General features: G+C 43.1%; 1 protein-coding gene across 1 annotated transcript in view; it reads left to right on the forward strand.

The window, feature by feature from the left end:
* kcnt1b (potassium sodium-activated channel subfamily T member 1b) overlaps positions 1–21,658 on the forward strand; it is a 345,244-nt gene that overhangs the window by 114,633 nt on the left and 208,953 nt on the right. The window contains 2 exon segments of the mRNA XM_048613616.1: positions 13,802–13,838; positions 14,055–14,058. Coding sequence (XP_048469573.1) covers positions 13,802–13,838; positions 14,055–14,058 — 41 coding nt within the window.

The following is a 21,658-nucleotide window of genomic DNA, read 5'->3' on the forward strand; positions in this document are numbered from 1 at the left end:
TTACTTACATCGGAGGCAACTTAGAGAAGGATCACTGTCAACTCCTGAGATGAAAGATTTGTCTTATGAAGGAATATTGAGCGTGTCGGGCCCTATATACTTTAGAAAAACAAGACAGGAGGTTATTGAAAGATATGAGATTCTGAGGGGGCTTGACAAGGCAGATGTTGAAAGGATATTTCCTTGTGTTGAAGGACCTAGTGTTAGGAAGCCCAGCTTCTCAGTAAGGGGTCTCCCATTTCAGACGGAGATGATTTCTTCTCTTGGAGAGTACTTAGGGGTAAGGGGGAGCCGAGTGGGAAGATCACAATCAGATCAGTCATGGTATTATTGAGTGGCAGAACAGGTTGGAAGGGCCAATTGGCCTACTCCTGCTCTGATTTCCTATTTTCATATGCTTGTAAGGGGGTACAGTTTAATGTTCCTGTTGAATGAGTTCTAAACAAGGACTTTGTCATTAGAAACATTTAATATAATAAACTTTATTAGGCAGGCAACTGGCAAGGTAATAGGAGATGGTAAGGACTGCAGATGCTGGAAGTTGGAGTCAATAAACGTGGAGCTGGAAAAACACTGCAGGTCAGACAGCATCCGAGGAGCAGGAAAGTCAATTTTTCGGGCCAAAACTCTTCATCAGGACTGGGGAGGGGAGCCCAGAAATAAATAGAACTGGGGATGGTTCTGGGGGAGTGTAGGTGCGATGGAGATAGGTCGATGCAGGTAGGGGGTTATTGTGGTTGGTCAGTGGGAAGGGTGGAGCGGATAAGTGAGTCAGAGGATGGGCAAGTTGGGGATGGAGAGATTTTGAAGCTGGTGAAATCAATATTCAGGCCATTGGGCTGTAAGCTCTCAAGGCAAAATATCAGGTGTTGTTCCTCCAGTTTGCGTTTGAGATCACTCTGACAGTGGAGGAGGCCAAGGATAGACATGTCACCAGAGGAGTGGGAGGGGGAGTTAAAGTGGATGGCAACCAGAAAGTTGGGTTGGTTGGTGAGTGCAGAGCATAGATCTTCCGCGAACCGGTCCCCGAGTCTGTGTTTGGTCTCCCCGATATAGAGACCACATTGGGAGCAATGGATACAGTAGGTGAGGTTAGATGAAGTGCAGGTGAATCTCTGCCAGATCTGGAAGGATTGTTTGGGGCCTTGGACAGAGGTGAGAGGGAAGGTATAGGGGCAGGTGTTGCACCTCTTGCGGTTGCAGGGAAAGGTGCCAGGAAGGTGGAGGGGTTAGTGGGGAGTGTGGAGCTGACGAGGGAGGCACAGAGTGAACGGCCCCTGAGGAAAGTGGAGAAGGATGGGGAGGGAAACATCTTTTTGGTGGTGGGTTCTGATTGTAGTTGGTGGAATGTTGGAGGATGATGCATTGTATTCGGAGGTTGGTGGGGTGGTCTGTGAGGATCAAGGGGACTCTATCCTTATTGTTGTTGGGGGGAGAAAGTTTGAGGGCAGAAGTACTGGAAATGGGGGAGATGCAGTTGAGGGCATTCTTAATTACAGAGGAGGGGAAATTATGGTCCCTGATGTAGGAGGATATCTGGTTAGTGCCAGAGTAGAACGTCTCATCCTGGGAGCAGATGTGGCAGAGGCAAAGGAATTGTGAGTATGGGATAGCATTTTTGCAGGACGGTGGATGAGAGGAGGTGTAGTCGAGATAATTATGGGAGTCAGTGGGTTAGAAATGGATGTCAGTGGTGAATTGCTTGCAGAGATGGAGACCAAGAGGTCCAGGAAGGGGAGGGAGGTGTCAGGAATGGTCCAGGTGAATTTGAGGGCACGGTGGAAGGTGTTAGCGAAGTTGGTGAACTGTTCGAGCTCCTTGGGGGAGTATGAGGCAGCACTGATACAGTCATCAATGTAGCGGAGGAAGAGGTGAGGGATGGTGCTGGTGTAGTTGTTGAAGAGAGACTGTTCCATGTATCCTACACAGAGGCTGGCATAACTTGGGCCCATGTGGGTGCCCATAGCCACCTGTTTGATTTTAGGAAGTTGGGGGCCAGTTCCACCAAGTGAATGAGACTGTCAGTGGCGGGGGAATGGTTGGGCGTGTGGGAGAGGAAGAAGCAAAGGTCTTTTAGGCCCCATACAGATGTACAGGGACTGAATGTCCATGGTGAATATGAAGTGTTGGGGGCCAGGGAATTGAAAGTTTTGGAAAAGGTGGAGGGCGTGAGTTGTGTCCCAAATGTAGGTGGGGAGTTCCTGGACCAAAGGGGAAAGAACAGAATTGAGGTAGGAGGAGGTGAGCTTGGTGGGGAATGAGCAGGCAATAGAGTTGTTTATTCCTTGAATAACACTGAGCCCATGAGTTGTTAACCTGCGTTTTCAGCTCAGGAGATTCTATGTCTTTGAACAAAGCACGAGTCTTTGCAATTTTGAATTTATGTTCCTGATACTGTTTTCACGCACGGATGGCTTTATGTAGCTCTTCCAAAGAAGAAATTGGAAATCTGATCCAGACTTTAGTGAAAGAATAACTAGAAATTCTACATTCAACAAAATGCAGTTGCATTAATTTGAGTGTGATAGTATTCTGGGTCTTTGCTAGTTATAATTAAATTTACAAGCCTTAGTTTTGCACTCACTGGAAAGTGTCCACTCTCTCTAACAGTTTCATGTTTCAAAAGAGCTCTAGCAGATCACTACTTAGTTTCTCTTTCCATGAAATAATGTCAGGTGAAATGTGCCAGTACATAATCATGAAGTTGCAAATTTATGCCAAAATGAGTTTACCACTGACAGTTGGTAAATGTTACAGGGTCTGACAGATGCTAGCTCATGCAATTCTCTGTTCATTACAGTTGAAAATCCTCAGCCACTATGTGTTAATATCACATTTTCAGCATGAATATGGCAACTTCTCTGTCTAGATGGTTTGTAATTGACATGCGCAGATGTATTATGACACAGTTCAGGGCTGGTAGGATTTGGCCTGGGTTACCTGGCCCACAGATAGAGATAAGACCACTGCACTACAAGAGACTCACTTGTCCCTCAATGCTTGTTCAAGGGACTGAAATGTATCATGACAGAGGCATCCATGTCCCCAACTATGGCCCATTTGGTTCTTTCCTTCATGTGCCAATAGATTATAATTGATCGCAATTAACCCAAGTTGAAACTTCTTTTATTTTAATTCATTCATCGGATGAGGGCGTCACTGGCCAGGCAGCATTTATTGTTCAAACCCATAACTCCCCAGAGAGCAGTTAAGGGTCAACCATATTGCTGTGGGTCTGGAGTCACATGTCGGCCATCAGAAATTCTGATGAAGGGTGTAGGCCCGAAATGTCAGCCTTCCTGCTCCTATGATGCTGCTTGGCCTGCTGTGTTCATCCAGCTCTACACCTTGTTATCTGCAGAATATAACCTGGGTCTCTGAATTAATAGCCTAGAGTTGATACCACTGGCCATCACTTCCCCGATAAAACTTCCTAAATATTGTTTCCTTCAATTCAAAATGTCTTAACTGACACAGTCTGATTTGCTGAATATTTCCAGGATTTTAGACAATTTTATTTCTGATTTCCAGCATCTGCAATAATTTTGCTTTACTGAAATCATTTGTCACTTCTCCCACTGATCCAACTCCAAATAGTTTTCTCCTCCAGCCCTGACTTTACTTCTGAAAAAAAACTTCTTTCATGGCACATGGGCATTGCTGGCTGGGTCAGCATCTATTGATCTTCCTAAATTGCCCTTGAGAAGGTGGTGATGAGGTGCCTTCTGGAACCGCTGTAGTGCCTGGAGAAAGTGCTGTCAAAAGTGACTTGGTTAGTTGGTTCAAAGCATCTTGTATATAGTACAGACTGCTACCACTGTGTGTTGGTGGTAGAGGGAGTAAAATTGTAGGTGTTGATGGACTGCTTTACCCGGGATGGTGTCAAGCTTCTTGAGTATTGTTGGAGCTGCACCCATCCAGGCAAGTGGGGAGCATTGCATCTCACTCCTGGCTGTAGATTACAGGGCCACGGGGAGTCAGAAGGGGAGTTCCTGGCTACAGGATTCCCAGCTTCTGACCTGCTCTTGTAGCCACTATGTTTATATAACGAGCCCAGGTCAGTTTCTGGTCAATGGTAACCCCAAGAAAGTTGGTAATCGTGGAAATCAGTGATGATAATGCTATTGTATGTAAATGGGAAATGTTTAGAGTCTCTCTTGTTGGCAATGGTCATTGTTTGACACTTCTGTGGCAAGATGATTTCTAGCATTTGCCAGCCCAAGCTGGATTTTCTTAGATGTTTGAGTTATAAGGCAAAGTATCAGTGTATCAATCTGCAAATTGCCAAACAGTGGAAAAGCTGACTGCTTTTGTCACGGGGTTAAGGAAAGACTGAAAAAAAATGCTTGCAGAAGGGTGCAGTGAAGCAGGAAGAGGGATAACTGTATATATCCAGTCAGCTGGAAAGGAAACAGGGAAAACAGGAGAATGGATATCAACTGAGATTTGTGGAGTTTGGAATGAAGTGCATAATGGGAACAAATTCTAGCTGAGGCCTTACGCTTGCTTTGGAAAGAGAACACAGGGTAGCAGAGAAATGAATGAGAGGGAATAATATGTGCCAGTATAGTTAAGATCCATTTGCTACCTTAAGTTGCTGTAAACAAACAACATTTTGCATTTGTTGACATAACTTTTGTTTGTGATGGCCCATGAGGATGTGAAAGATGCTTTCTGAATGCAAGTTTGCATTTTCTGATATCAGTCTTATGAAAACCAATGAGAATGAACAGTTGTTGTGTGGGCTTCCTTAGTTGGTCTCGCCTAGATAGACATACTTGGAGGAGCTCCAATAGATTGTGGAAAAGCCTTATTACATTCTACATTGCTAAGTCTGAGTGATATGTACTGTACTGGGAGTATTTTATACTGAACTGATGCACAGAAAGGCCTTTTCATCACCTCACAATCAGCTTTTCCACTCTATGAATGTGTGTTCCAGATGGAATCACAGAATGACACATCACAACACAAGGCGATTTGGCCCATTGTGCTAATGCTGGTTCTTTAGAAACAGCTATCAAATGTGTTTCATTTATTGCACTTCCGTATCGAAATTTGCCAGGAAGCTGTTTGAAACTGAGCATGAATATTGCTTTTTTTGTCTTGTGGGCTTGTTTTGTTTCCCCATCACCTTCCCCTGGTAAGATGGTGTTGGAATAGGACGCTCCAGCCAGAGCTCACCCGCTCCACCTGTTCTTTCTCTTTTCTTCTTCCTCCCTCTTTTCCTCCTGGCTCTTGCCCTCAGATACCCGACCCCTGCCTCTGATGTGGGGACACCAGTGACCAGTGGCCTGGAGTGGGGTTACCAGCCTAGGGCAGATCTGGGGTAGTGAACCGGTGCGTGGGAGCGTGACGACAGTCAGCAGTCAGACCATGTGGAGGTCCTCTGCACTGATCTGCTACAGAAAGCCCTAGGACAGAGACTCTGATGTTTGCCTTTTTAACTTCGCTTCTTGCTTTTGTGACCTATTGTTAAACTGTGCATAGCTGCAAGGTAGCATTTTTTTTTCTGCATTTCTCTATTCTGTAACTAAGGACGGTGCCTATAATTAAGATAGCACTGTGTGTTAGTGACATTGTAACACTGTAACTGATCCTGTAACTGAAGAAACTGTACCGAGGTACTTTTGTATGTAAGATGGTACTATAAGTGGCGATTTGTAAACTTTTCATTGTACTCATTTGAGTACCTGTGACAATAACGCTAACTCATTCATTCATTTGTTCATTCGTTTGTTTGTTCTCATTCACTGATCTGCAGAGCACTGCCCTACTCTCCTGTTTGCGTTAATTGAGTATTACCAGATTCTATTACAGTTGGTCTCCCAATTTCTACTCTGCAAACTTGTGTTCAACAAAACTCTACCGCCCCATGGGCTAACTCACATCCAGCCCAGTTCACCTCTGACCTGATTTTTCAACGATAGCATGATTTTAGATTTATTTTTATTCATTCATTAACAGGATGAGGGTGTCACTGGCTAGGCAGCATTAATTGCCCATCCCTAATTGCCCAGAGGGCAGTTAAGAGTCAACCACATTGCTGTGGGTCTGGAGTCACATGTAGGCCAGACCAGGTAAGGATGGCAGTTTCCTTTCCTGAAGGACATTAGTGAACCAGATGGGTTTTTCCCAACAATCAGCAATGGATTCACAGTCATCATTAGACTCTTAATTCCAGACATTTTATGGAATTCAAATTCCACCATCTGCCATGGCGGGATTTGAACCTGGGTCCCCAGAACATTATTTATCTCTCAGGATTAACAGTCCAGCAATAATACCACTGGCCATCGCCTCCCCAAAAGCTTTACAAAAGATTCACATCCTTGTTTTAATATCCCTTCATAGCCTCACCCCTCCCTAACTATTCCATCTCTTCCAGTCTCACAACTCTTGGATCTCTGCACCCCTACAATTCTGGCCTCTCATGCATCCTGGATTTTAGTTGTTCCACCGTTGGTGGCCATGCCCTCAGCTGCCTGATCCCTAACCTCCGAAATTCCTGCCAGACCTCTTCATTTATGTCCCTCCCTCTGTCCTCTTTTTTAAGAGACTGCTTGAAAATGACCTCTTTGATCAAGCTATTGATCAGATACCCAACAGCTATCACCTGTGAAGCATGGTATCACATTTTACTGTGTGAAAGGTGCTACATAAGTTCACATTGTTGTTAAACATGTTCTGCCAATGAATCATCTGTTTTAAGTCAAACTAGTGAGCAGAAGATTGAGTTAGATCATGGATTTTGAGTTACTGATTTCATCCTAAGTATAAAGTTTTATAAAAGATGAACTACAATTTCTATTGCTGTGTGTAGGGTCTCGATAAAGGATACACAATGCATATTTTTTCCAAATCTCATATAATTTAGTGCTGGCCTTTATTCCAATTGTTTGGATTTCCCAGCTTGAGTACTGCGTCTGGAGAGGGATCCTTTCAGCAGTGTTCTTAGCCAACATTCAGAACTAACTTCAGAGTCAGAAGGTTGCGGAGTTCAAGTCTGGCTTTATTGAATCAAATACAAAATCTAAGCTCACCCTCCTGTCCCGTACTGGGGGAGTGCTGCTCTGGAGATGTGCCACTTTTAAGATTACATATCAAACTGAGACCCCCCTGTGTCCTCCCAGAACAACATGCAAACAAGGAACAACAGTAGGCCACTCAGCCCTTTGGGCTCGCTCTGCCATTCAATAACATCAGGGCTAACCTTGATTCTACATCCCTGAATATCCCCAATAATCTTTCATCCCTTCGGTCATCAAGAATTTATTTACCTCTGCCTTAGAAATATTTAAAGATTCTGCATTGAAGAAGGGAATTCCGAAAGCTCACAACCTTCTGGAGAATTAAACGATTCCTCATCACTGTCATCCATCTAGAAGGTCAAGGGCAGCAGATACATGGGAACACCACCACCTGCAAGTTCCCCTCCAAGCCACTCACCATCCTGACTTGGAAATATATCATCTTTTCTTCAGCGTCACTTGGTCAAAACCATGGAATCCCCTCCTTAATAGCATTGTGGGCCAACCCACAGCAGGTGGTCCAAGGAACCAGCTCACCATCACCTTCTCAAGGGCAACTAGGGATGTGCAAGTCAGCAATATCCACGCCCCACAAGTTAAAACAAAAGGTTGACTCCTTATTTTTAAACTATGACTCTAATTCTAGATTTTTCCACAAGAGAAAACATCCTCTTCACATCCAACAGGTCAAATCTCCTCAGGATGTTACATTTTCAATTAAGTCACCTCGGACTGTTCTACACTCCAAAGGATACAGGCCTAGCCTGACAGGCCTTTCGTTGTAAGAGATTTCTCTCATGCCAGGTATTAGTCTAGTAAACCCTCTCTGAACTGCTTCCAACCCATTAACATCTTTCTGTAAGGACAGTACAACAAAATAAACTGTGGAGCCTAGCTCTGAAAAGAGCATGATGAGTTTTCTCCTGGCCAATATTTAAGTAAGAGGTGAAGTCACCACAGTCCTGCTTCCACATTAGAGAGTGAGCACAACTTGGTGGTGAGTTTAACCTGAGGGCACCACACCTCAGGCAAAGAGTGATGTTGAAAAGACAGGACCTGCGCAGTAACCTCAGCGGATGCAAGATTAGAACCTATGCTGTTGGTATCATACTACTGCAAGCCTGCCATCTAACCAACCTTGCTAACCACATTAGTTATTATGTGTTCTGTTTTACAATGTTGGAGGTATTTATTCATTTGTAAAGTGCTTTGTGACATCCTGAAGCTGTGAACTGTTTCCTAAAAATACCAGTCTTGCCTTCAGTCTTACACTGGAGTTGGACACTGACAGCGGAAGTTCTAAGAATTATAACGGTTGTAATGGTCAGCATCTTGAACATTTGCAACCATGAGGAAGAGATGACGAAAAGGAAGCCCCTAACCACATACATTTCCTTCTGTAATTTTCACTTTAACTCTCACAATAAAATAATATTTTACACCTAGACTCAAAACTGCCACATGGTTGATAAGAGAAACTAGCTGAGCTCTGAAAGCAGCTGTACATCATTTGATGCAGCATTTCAGGCACCGTTATAGAGTCTGCTTGTGACAACCACTCTCGTCCACCCCTGTTGCTGAACGCTTCTGGCAAAAATCAATGCAGCTGTAAGATTTTGCATGTCTCTTTATTTTTAATTTTTGCACCGTGAAGACAGAATTAAGATCTGGTGGTTAGGACCAGTCCACTTCCAAGTGCAGGGAGAGATGTATGAATTTAAGACCAGGTGGTAGCTGCCTGCAGAGGAGTAACTGCTGTGGGTTTCAGTGTGTGAATTAATTGAGAGAAGTCTGATGCAGCCAGAATTATGGCAGGAACAAAGCTGAAACCATCCTCTTCAGAGCCGGAGGCTGTGTTGAATGCAACCAAACAGAACACCAAGGATGCAAATGTAAACAGTTATCCTAAAGCAGCTCGGAGGATGGGATCTTTAGGGAGTGACCATGGAGCAAGGTACTGCATTTTTTTTGTTGTCAAGGAACTATTATACTACAATACAGCAGCCAGTATACAAACTAGTTATAATCTGTTTCGATGGTGACAATGGTAACGCTTCTTCAGAAAACAAGCTGGTGAATTTGCATATTCAGGTAAGAGGCAGAGCAAGCCAGCTTAAGATCTATCGGTTGATGTGCACATTCACTGGATAAGATATATTTAACTCATTTGATGGTAAGCAATGATTGATATTTGAACAGGCTCTCTGTTGTTGACAGCGATAATGCTGGCTTATGTATTTTCTTGTTGAATAGCGAGTTACAAGGGAGGGTGGCTTATTTTTGAAGTCAGGTACAAGCCATTGGTAGAATTTTAAAATAGGATAAGACTTGTTTTGCTGATTAATTCACATTACACATGTGGTCATTGCAGCTTGTCATCCACTTATTGCTGCAATAGTTTGGCACAGCAAGAGCAAATGTCTTGTGTGTTTTTTGACATCCACTTCTTCATATTGTTTTTGTTAGTTGAGCAGGTTATTGTAAAAATTGAAAGTGGGGTGTGTTGCGGGAGAGTACTTCTTCCCCATAACCATCCCAGCTTTACATCATGTTCATTTAATACTGTGCTGGCATCCCATTAGCAGGCACGCATAGCAATGTTCTCAAACTACACAAGTTGTTAGCTCTTTCTGCTTCTTATCTGGAAAAATAAATGCTTTTAAATTTAATTTTCATCATTTAACCTTTTATCCCATTTTTATTGCATGGTGCCTGCAAAACGAAGGAAACAGTGGCTACCAAAGGCAACAGCTCACAAGTTGCCTTACACTGGGTGATGTCTGCAATGTCTCTTTGGTCAGCTTAGAGTCATAGGACCATTCCAGTTCATATCTTTTGGCATCCTTGGTTGTCTTTGTTTCTACTGCTTTCATGGGCAATGAAGTCAAGGTTCTTCTGTACATTCCCTCTGTATCTCTTCCAGAAATTCTGAAATCTGGTCCTCATATCATCAGCTGATGGACTGAGAGCTAAGTAAAGCTGAGATCAGAAATTGCATGCGCAGAGGCGTGTCTTCTGGAGCTCCAACGCTGTGACTAAGCTGTCTCTCGGAAGCTGAGAGCAACAGATCCCTGTGGATTCAGGCATTTACACTTTGTGGGAAAGTAGCTAACTTGCCCTGCACAGCTGATAGCAGTGAATTCGAAAGTGGGAAATTGTCAATGGCAACTGGCATTGTGTTTGTGAGAAGCCTTTGTTAAGCTCACAGCAAAACTGTTTATGGTTATTTCAATATTTTCTAGTCAATCGGTTCAGAAATGTTTGTAGTATTTTCTAGTCATTAAGTTCAGAGATGTTATTACACACCTCTGGAGCACATGGGACAATATCACTGATTCTGGCCTAACACATTTGCATTCGGTTACCTACCTCTTATTAATAAATAATGGGATATAAGTAGAGGTTACATATGAAGATGCAGAGACTGTGGTGTTTATCCTACGAAGGTGCACTGATTGGAACTCCATGATGGAAACGCCAAGACTTTTACTATCAGTGTCCGGAGTGTGGTCTGAATCTTATCCTCTGAATAATAATGTTTTTGTATCGATTTACAGATGGTGGGTGGGGCTGGCCAGGCCAGCATTTATTGCCCCTGCCTAATTGCAAAGATGGTGCTATTGCTGGATATTAATCCAGGGCTCTGGGTTCGAATCCCACTATATCAGCTGGTAAATTTGAAATAGATTGATAAATCTGGAAATGAAAGCTATTTGAATGGCAACCGTGAAATCATTGTCAATTATTGTAAGAAGCCATCTGGTTCAGTTATAAACTTTAGAGAAGGAAATCTATCATCCTTACTTAGTTTGGCCTACATGCAGGAGCATAAGAGTAGGCCATTCAGCCCCTCACGCCTGCTCCACGATTCAGTTAGATCATGGCTGATTTGTAACCTAACTCCATACAGCTACCTTTGGCCCATATCCCTTGATACCCTTGCTTAATAAAAATTTGTCTATCTCAGATTTAAATTTAAAAATGAGCACCTACCATCATTTGACTCCAGACCCACAGTTATGTGGTGGACTTTAAGCGCCTCTAAAGTGTCTCGAGCAAAGTTGTATCAATCCACTATAAAGTCTAAAGAAATGTATGAAATTGATGGCCCATTTCTCATTGGCCTAGACACGAAAAATAACAACAGCAAACCCAATTCTCTTGACCCTGCAAAGTCCTGTTTATAGTCACCTGGGAGGGCTTGTGCCGAAAATTGGGAGACCTATCTCATAGACTAGTCAAGCAAAAGCCTGGTATAGTCACGCAGAATGTACTCTGGATGGTAAACTTCAACACTTATTACTTCCAGAGGGCTAGAACACAAGGGCAGAGTTGCACTGGTGAGGTTGTGTAAGGCTCAGATCACATTAGGAATATGGTGAGCAGTTTTGAGCCACGAATCTAAGAAAGGATGTTTTGGCCTTGGAGCGAGTCCAGAGGAGATTTACAAAAATGATCATGGAAATGAAGGGCTTATTATATGAGGAGTGGTTGAAGACTTTGGGTCTGTACTTGATGGAGTCTAGAAGAATGAGGAGGGACCTAATTGAAACGTACAAAATACTGAGAGGCCTGGATCAAATGGGCATGAAGAAGATGTTTCTTCTCGTAGGAGAGATAGGGCCCCAAGGGCACAGCCTCAGAGTGAATGGACTCATCAATAACCTACTCACTGGTGGTCACTTTGAGTTCCACTATGAGTTGGGCTGATAAGTGGCAAGTAACAATTGCGCCAGACGAATGCCAGGCAATGACTGTCTCCAACAAGAGAGAATCTGATGTTTTCTTCCTGACATTTAATGATCTTATCACCACTGAATCCCCCAATACTGACAATCTGGGATTATCATTGATCAGAAATTGAACACCCATATAGGTACAGTGGCTACTAGAACAGATCAGAGGCAAGGAATACTGCAGCGATAACTCACCTCCTGACTCCCCAAACCCATCCACCATCTATAAGATAGGAATGTGGTGGAATTTTCCAATTGCCAGGATGAGTGCAGCTCCAACAACCCTGAAAAAGTTCAATACCCATCCAGAACAAAATAACCAACTTGATTAGTACCCCGTCCATGACCAGCAACATTCACTCACTTTGGCACCTATGCAAAGTCGCAGCAGTGTGTATCTTCTAAAACATGCCTTGTAGAGATTCATCAAGGCTCCTTAGACAGCAACTTCCAAACCTCTATCACTTAGAAGGACAAGGACAGCAGAACGTGGGAGGTTCATTTGCAAGTTCACTCCAAGTCACACACCATCTTTCTTTGAAATATATTGCCATTACCTCACTGTCACTGGGTCAAAATCCTGGAACTCTCTCCCTTACAGCACTAAGGGTGTGCCTAACCTCAAGGACTGCAGCAGTTCAGAAAGAAGCTCACCACCATCTTCTTAAGAGCAATCAAGGATGGGCAATAAGTTCTGGCATAGCTAACAACATCCACAACACATGAATGAAAACATTGCTGTGTACCAGAGACAAAGCTTCATATCCCAACATGACAATTATTGGAAATAAGTTAAATTAGCAAATTTGTGATGGTGAACATGCAGCTAACATTAATTATCATAAAAACATATCTGGTTCACCAATGTCCTTTAAGCAAGGAAATTGGCTCACTCTCCCTCATCCAGCCTCCATGTGACTCCCTAGCTCTAAAAATGTCGCTGATTTTTAAATGGCCTCTGAAATGGAAGGGAGATCTACTTATGTGCAAAACCAGAATGTGTTTGTTTTGGTGAGAAAGGTGAAGCGAAAAGTTTAGGATATCGGCGAGGTCAGAAAGAGGACAAGAGGAAACCAAATGGCTTATGTGTTGGATTTTGGAATGATGACTGTGGTGTGTTACAATTCACTCATTGGGCCCACATTTTTCTGGCAACATGTGCTTTTAGGGACTTTTGTAGTCCGGAGCAATGGATCATGATGGTTGAGACTGCAATATTCCATCCATCAGGAATCGCTCCAACTCTTACTGTCTGGTCCAGGCTGACAGTCATAACTGATTATTTTGTGAATCCACATTCCTTGGTCTACAGTCTTCACCAACACAGGAGCTGGAGAGAAGTGGGCACCACCGGGGCAGGAGTGCATTATCTCGGCCTACAATTCCATTTCGATTGAGCACTCTCTCCTTCCCTAAACATCCATCGCCTTTATTCTTGTTGCACTGCCCCTAGTGGACCGTGCTAGTAAATTGTTGTTTTAATTTGTTAACTGGTGTTGGGTTTAAATAGAAAAGCCGGGTTCCTGGTTGTAATACTCCTGGGGGTAGATTATCAGATTAATTTAGGATATCTGGTCAGCATGGATGAGTTGGACCAAAGGGTCTGTTTCCTGCTGTACATTTGTATGACTCTATGATCAGGGGTCTCGTACACATTAACAGGTCCAGGCAGCAGGATGTGGAGGGGGTTGTGGTCTGCACTCACCTTGTGTGGCTATATCTGTACGTATGTTTGAGGAGGGAGAACAGAGCATACCCTGGTATCCTCGAGGCTTTCAGAGATAGGTGGGCACAGCAGGGGCTGGCATGCGTTCTTCCCCCCAAAGCACCATTTTGATTGAGTCCCCTCCCCTGTTTTCCGTACTTTATTGGTTTTCTTTTGTTGTGTCACTGCCCTCGGTGGAGTGTTTGTAATTTGCTAATGGGGTGTTTTGCTAATTTGCTGGTGGGTTTATTTAATGTTTCAAAAAATCCTGTCATCTTTCACAGGAGCGAGGTGGGGGGTGAGAGCGAAAGCGGAGTTGTATTCAGAAGGGAAAGGTGGAAATTGGCGTTTGTACTAAACTATAGAGTTACAATAAAACCCTTTATAAATCCCTGAAAGTGTTTTACTGCCTAATTCAACATACTGATATCTTCCTGTTAAATTGGAAGGACAGGCTAACACTGGTAGTCTGTGTCACTGTGGCAGGTTTTAAACGTAAACCAATGCTAATTCATGTTAGGAAACGCCTGGACCCTTAAAGGAAAAAATAAATCTCAACCACAAGTGTTTTGGAAAACAAAGAGCAGTAGTGTTCGTTGTTTGGTTTAAGCAAAATCAGGATGTGCTTGTGGAGAAAGGACATGTCCCTCAAGGCTCTGCGTTCTTAGGGCTAAATGGATCAAAGAGTATGGGGGAGAAAGCAGGAACAGGGGACTCATCTGGATGATTAGCCACGATAATATAGAATGGCAGAGCAGACTTCAAGGACTGAATGGCCTGCTGCTGTTCCCATTTTCTGTTTTTCTATGTCCTACTCATCCTACATAATGCACCTGGATCTTCTCTAGGAGATAGTCATCCAAATATTAAACTTGTGGTTTTACCTTCAAATACAACATCATCCATCCAGCCAATGGACCAGGGGTCATTGTAATGTCCGAAGCATACCTCACCTCTCGATGTTCTAGCCACATTCTCAACCTCATGGAGACAGACATTTCAACCATTGTTTGTCATTGCTGAAAAGAATTTAACATTGTGGTAGTGTTAGGGCAAATAAGGTCTCATGGGTTGAGGTTAGAGAACCAACAGTCAATGCCTACTGGAGGAAGGTTTGACCTGTGGATGTGAGAGATTTCATTAGTTTCCCCTGTTTGGCTGCTGAAGGTATTGTGTAACGGGAATTGAATGATAACGATGTACATGATATTGTGACTGTGAGGGGTTTTGTGGTGAGGAGAGGTTAGGCAAGTTGGGCTTTTACTCACTTGAAAAGATGAGAGGGGACCTCATTGAAAAATACAGGATTTTCAGGGGACTTGACAGGGTAGATGTGGAAAGGTTATTTCCCCTTGTGGGAGAGTCTAGGATCGGAGACGATAATCTCAGAATAAAGGCTTGTCCATTTAAGACAGATTTAGAGTGAAATTTCTCCTCTCAGTGAATCTGAGGAATTCTTTACCACAGAGGACTATCGAGGCTGGGTCATTAAGTGTATTCAAGGCTGAGATGGACAGATGTTAACCAGTAAATAAAGGGTTATGGAGAAAAGGCAAGAAAGTGGTGTTGAGAATTATCAGATTACGCATCAACTCCATTCAATGATGGAACAGACTTGATTGACAGAATGGCCTATATCTGCTCCTACATTTTATGATCTAATCAATGGACAATGGGCACAAGCTATTGAGAAGTTAAAGAAGAGAAGAATGGGAACATTACTGCAGAGCTGGAATCAGTATTCTGTATTCAAGGACGGACAGAGAGAGTGAACAGGTTAAACTGAGAGTGAGGAAACGTTACCGTAAAATAAGGGTAGGAGAGAAGACTTACCTGCTTCCCAGCTTTCCCTCTGATTTTCTATCTGGCTGCATGGGCCTCTGAGGTCCACAAATGGATGTGACTTCCGGAACCAATGGTCAATGCCGTATTCGGTGTGCCAATACCAATCGCTGTGTGTGAAACCTTGGAACAGCTGTGCGCACATGCAGTCAGCCAACTTAGAAAGAAGGATGTTGCCAATCAATCAGCACTCTCCTATCTTATCATATAGATGTTGGTTTTCTGCTTCAATGGGTGTTCTTGTGAATTATCCTAACCTGTGCTGATGAAAATCTCCAGGAAAGCATGTCTTTGTTCCGCAGTACTAGAGCTAGTTTAATTTTCCATTGTTTAATTCACAGTAGGTGTAAGTTGAGTCTGTGATATGATCATGTGCCAATACAAAATAGCTATAAATTAACATGTTGAAAAAGGCATTCTGTCTTTGTGTATGTTTTGTGACTGAAACCAAGTGCCCACAGATTGTAAATCTTCACTGTTGGGTTTTACATCTTTCACATCTTTTACATCTTTCTTCTTTGGCTTGAAGAAGTATTGAGTAATTGGCTTTTGGCGAAAAAGCATATGTGCCCTTTATGCACTAAATTACTTGAATGGATGTTAATTCAAGTTAGAAACACAGAAACAGGAAATACATAACAGGAATAAATCTAATTTAAAAGGTGGGCAAGCCATGTCTGACTAAATCCATTAACTGTAGCTCCATTATTATGGATAATTGTAAGGCTCCATCGTAATTGAAAATATTGAAACATGTTGATTGGAAATGAAATGGCATGCCTCTGAAGTGCTTATAGTTCTTTCACCAAAGCTACGTTTTAAAGACATGCTCTGAAATAAGGCAGTGCAAAGACATGGTGCTCAGCTACTCAGATGCCTGTTATTATTCCCACTTTTACTTAACGCCAACATCCTGTACATTTTTCCCACAGTTTTTCTTCCATCCTGGCCAAAGGACGTAGACTCACATTGTGTACAGTTCACTGCCAGTGGGCATCAAACATATACAAGAGCAAAGTACTGCAGATGCTGGAAATCTGAAATGAAAACACAAGTTGCTGGAGAAATTCAGCAGGTCTGGCAGCATCTGTGGAGAGAGAAACAGCGTGAATGTTTCAGCTCTGACATGACTTTTCTTCAAAACTGAAGTTTGGTCTGAGAAGGGTCACCGGACGAGAAACGTTAACTCTGTTTTTGCCTTCACAGATGCTGCCAGACCTGCTGGGCTTTTCCAGCAACTTCTGTTTTTGTTCCTGAAGTTTGGTCTCAATGAACATATAGGCCACACCAGATAAGGATGACAATTTCCTTCCCTAAAAGCCATTAGTGAACCAGATAGTGTTTTTTCCTGACAATTAGGCATGGTTTTATGCTCATCATAGGCTCTTAATTTCAGACGTTTTAATTAAATTCAAATTCCACTGTTGGTTTGAACTTGAGTCCTCAGACCAATACTTGAATCTCTTGACTAATCGTCTATTGACATCCTGGCCTAGACTCTGGGTCTGTACTCAATGGAATAAGGAAGATAAGGGGGGGACCTCATTGAAACTTTAAAAATACCGAGAGGCCTGGATACAGTGGATGTGGAGAAGATGTTTCTGCTAATAAGGGAGTATAGTACCGAAGGGCACAGCCTCAGAATGAATGGATGACGCTTCAGAACAGAGATGAGGAGGAATTTCTTCAGCCAGAGGGTGGTGAATCTGTGGAAGTCATTGCTGCAGAAGGCCATGGAGGCCAAGTTATTGAGTGTATTTAAGACAGAAATAGATAGGTTGTTGATTAGTAAGGGGATCAACGGTTACAGGGAGGAGGCAGGAGAATGGGATTAAGAAACATATCAACCATGATCAAATTGTGGAGCAGACCCGATGGGCTGAATAGCCTAATTCTGCTTCTATATCGTATGGATAATGCCACAAAGTCATCCCCTCCCCCATGTGAGTGATCCTGATTGCTCTACTGGAAAGTTAGTTCAGGACTTCTGAAAAAACAACATGGAAATAGTCATTATGAAGAGAGAGTGTCTGTGTGAAAATCCCTTGCCATTTGACTGTAGGTCAGGGGGAGAGGGTTGGTATGGAGAAGGTCTATTTATTTAATTATCCTGTCCACAGCTTTTGAGAGGATTTGGACCAGGGCCACAGTTTTACAATGACAGCATGAGTCTTATCTTTTATATATGAAATTCAAAGGCTTTTACCAGTGTTTTGTGGATGGATGGATTCCATCAATCCATCAGTTTAATTAATAACCATTTCTTCAAGGTGACAAAGTAAATTTGTTCCTTGTGGAGTTTCTGTATTGTTATGATGGCATTATGGACTTTAAGAGTTTTTTTTTGAACAAATCAATGCTTTAAGGCATCAGATTTCCATGATGCAGGAAACTTTTCTTTGAAAACTGCAAGTTGGTGCCTTAGATTATGACCTGTACTTATTTTTCCCATTCAACAAGTACAACGCAGCTTCAGTTCTGATCTAAACTTCTGTTTTTTACAGAAGGGATATTAGATAAAATATTAACCATTTACGGAGACGCTGTGTTCAGACAGTTGACCAAACTTTTGGTCAAGGGGTTTAGTTTTACGTTTTAAGGAGAGTCTTAAACGAGCTAGAGATATTTTTGGAAGAAATTTCAAGGCTTGAGTCCCAGATATCTGTTGGCGTAGTTACCACTGGTGGTGCAAAAGATGCTCAACAGCCATCTTAGATGGAATGCAAAATTCTTGGAGGTCTGCAGGACATCACAGAGGCCCAGGGGAAAAAAAAACAAAAGCAGGGAGAGATTAGGGCACAAAGATGAGAATTATGAATCTAAGGGGTCTCTCAATAGAAACAGGGCCGCGGTGCTTTGGATGAGATCAATTTTATAACTTAACATTGGTTTGTAGGTGTGTGTGTGTGTATGTGTCTGTGTGTGTTGGGGAACTTGCATGAGTGAAATAGCTGCTATTAGTGTCTGCAAAACAAGGGTGACTAAGTGAGCACACTTTATAACTAATTCAATGGTTGAACACTGCAGGCACTGGCAATCTTAAATGAAAACAGAAATTGCTAGATATAATCAGCAACTCAAGTGGCATCCATGGAGAATTAACCTTTCAGGTGAATGATCTTCAATTTCATTGATTGCAAAGCACCTGATTTTTTTTTCCACTTATGGGATGCGAGTGTTAGATTTATTTATTGCTAGATTTATTGCCCATCCCTAATTGCCTCGGAGAAGATGGTCATGAGCCACTGTAGTCTATGGCAAGGGTCTTGAGTACCCCTGCTGTGCTGTTAGAGAGGCATTTCTGGAGTTTTGACCCAGCAACAGTGACTGAGTAGTGATTTACTTCCAAGTCAGGATGGTGTGTAGCTTGGAGGACAATTCCGAGATTATAAAGCATGGCATATATAATCAAATTCTTTCTTTGTTTTAAACAGAAGAATTAGAAAAGAAGGAATTTTATACATGCCTTTATGCACAGGATTAGTAATAACATTAAAGCATTTTAATCATTTACATCATCCATGGATACATGCTTTTCATGCTTATTTCATTTTGATTCATTCATGGGACATGGGCATCGCTGGCTGGGCCAGCATCTATTGCCCATCCCTAGTTGCCCTTGAGAAGGTGGTGATCTGCTTCCTTGAACATTTTGGAGTCCATGTGCGGTAGGCAGACCCACAATGCCATTAGGGAGGGGATTCCAGGATTTTGACACAGTGACAGTGAAGGAGCGGTGATATGTTTCCAAGTCAGGATGGTGAGTGGCTTGGAGAGCAACTTGAAGGTGGTGGTGTTCCCATGTATCTGCTGCCCATGTCCTTCTAGATGGAAGTGGTTGTGTGTCTGGAAGGTGCTGTGCGAGGATCTTTGGTGAATTTCTGCAGTGTACCTTAAATAGTACACACTGCTGCTACTGAGCGGTGGTGGAGGGATATGGTACCAATCAAGTAGGCTGCTTTGTCCTGGACATTCCCTGGAACTGACACCTCACCTTCTACCGGTCTGACTCTACCACAGAATGGACAACACACAATAACTTCCCTCCCGCAACCATCAGCCTGATTTCTGCTTCCCGTGCTCTGATACTTCTCACTCCCAACTGATTCCTGCCTCTGACAAGCTCTCACACCTTTTGGACCTGACATCACCCAGACCCAAACCGACACTTACCTCTGACCCACCACCTCCCTCTGCATTCCCCCCGCCCAGACTCCCTCAGACCTTCTTCCTTCCAGACCCAAATCATCTGCAGTGTATCTTGTAGATGGTACACACTGCTGTGACTGAGCAGCGGTGGAGGGATATGGTACCAACATGAATGGGCAGGGAGCAGAGGGGTACAGATCCTTGGAAAATAGGTGACAGGTTTAGATAGACGATCTGGATCGGCGCAGGCTTGGAGGGCCGAAGGGCCTGTTCCTGTGTTGTAATTTTCTTTGTTCTTTTTGTTCTATCTCAGAACCTCCCCTCTCCTTTCCCTCATAGGCCCAAACCCTTTCCACCTCTTGCCCCCTTATGTACCCAACGTACATCAAAATCTCTCCCACCTGGCCAAAATCTGAACCACCCAGACCCGAGCAGGCCCTACTCACCACAGGAACCCAATTCCCAAACCCCCCAAAACAAATGCCTCCATCCCTGAGTCTCTGTCAGACCCTTCCCATTCATTACTCCCCTAACTTATTTTATCACACTTTTGTTTTGTCATTTTTGTAAATGATTTAGATAAGAATAGAGGACATGGTTAGTAAGTTTGTGGATGACTCAAAAATTGGTGGTATAGTGGATGATGAAGAATGTTATCTAAGATTACAAAGAAATCTTGATCAATTGCATCAATGGGCTGAGGAGTGGCAGATGGAGTTTAATTTGGATAAATGCGAGGTATTGCATTTTGGTAAAACAAGCAAGGGCAGGACTTAAAAATTAATGGTAGAGCCCTGGGTAGTGTTGTAGAACGCTGGGTAGTGTTGTAGGACAGAGAGATCTAAGGGATCAGGTACATAATTCTTTGAAATTTGTGTCACATATAGACAGATTGATTAAGAAGGTGTTTAGCACACTTGCCTTCATTGCTCAGACGTTTGAGTATAGGAGTTGGGATGTTATGTTGAGGTTGTACAGGATGTTGGTGAAGCCTCTTCTGGAGTATTGTGTGCAGTCCTGGTCGCTCTGTTTTAGGGAGGATATTAGTAAGATGGAGAGGGTTCAGAAGAGATTTACTGGGATGTTGTTGGGAATGGAGGGTTCGTGTTATAAACAAGGGCTGAATAGACTGGGATTTCTTTCACTGGAGCGTAGGAGGCTGAGGGGTGACCTTGTGGAGGTTTATTAAATCATGAAGGGTATAGATAAGGTGAATGGCAAGTGTCCTTTTCCTAGGATGGAGGATTTCAAGACAAGGGGGCATATTTTTAAGATGAGGGGAGAAAGATTACAAAAGCCATGAGGGGCAATTGTTTTACACAGAGAGTGGTTCGTGTGTGGAATGAACTTCCAGAGGAAGTGATGAATGCAGGTACAGTTACACCGTTTAAAAGATATTTGGATTAGTTCATGAATAAGAAATGTTTGAAAGGATATGGGCCAAGCACAGGCAGGTGGGACTAGTTTGGTTTGGAATTATGGTCATTATAGACTGGTTAGACGAAAGGGTCCATTTCCATGCTGTATGACTCTATGACTTTCTATTCATTTACCTGGCACCCTAGCCTCTTGGTATGCTACCAATCCTACCCACCTGGCATTCTGCCAACCTGGCATTCGAACCCCTCATCTGTCTGGCACACTAACCCCGCTCACCTACCCAGAGCATTATGTACCCCCCTTCTCACCCACCTGACACACTAGTTCCCCTCACCCACTTAGCGCTAACACCACATGTACTTTGTCACAGCATCTGTTGAAGGGCCTGGCTGTGCTGCTGGGCACTTAAATGTCAGAACATGGTGTTGCAAAAGGTGACCCATGGTCTGCATGGCCACTCTTTCTATTGCCACATCCATGAATTCCTGCACAGGTTCATAACAGGAGGCCCTTGTCTGGGAATCTCACAGCGGAATTCCCCTAAAGAAAAGAGGATCATTTTTAGTCCAGTCTGGGTCAGAAATAGGGTTTCAGAATATCTGGCCCAATATCTCCCTCATGGCGTGTTGTCGTATTTTGTTTTATGTTGCTCCTGTGAAGGTCCATAATACTTCATTATGTTAAATGTGCTAAAAAAATGTATGCTGTTGTTATTTCCCAAATATCTTTATCACCCAGAGATAGTAGGAACTGCAGATGCTGGAGAATCTGAGATAACAAGGTGTAGAGCTGGATGAACACAGCAGGCCAAGCAG

Source organism: Rhincodon typus, chromosome 28 (genome assembly GCF_021869965.1).
Source record: "Rhincodon typus isolate 14 chromosome 28, sRhiTyp1.1, whole genome shotgun sequence".
Classification (NCBI taxonomy): Eukaryota; Metazoa; Chordata; class Chondrichthyes; order Orectolobiformes; family Rhincodontidae; genus Rhincodon; species Rhincodon typus.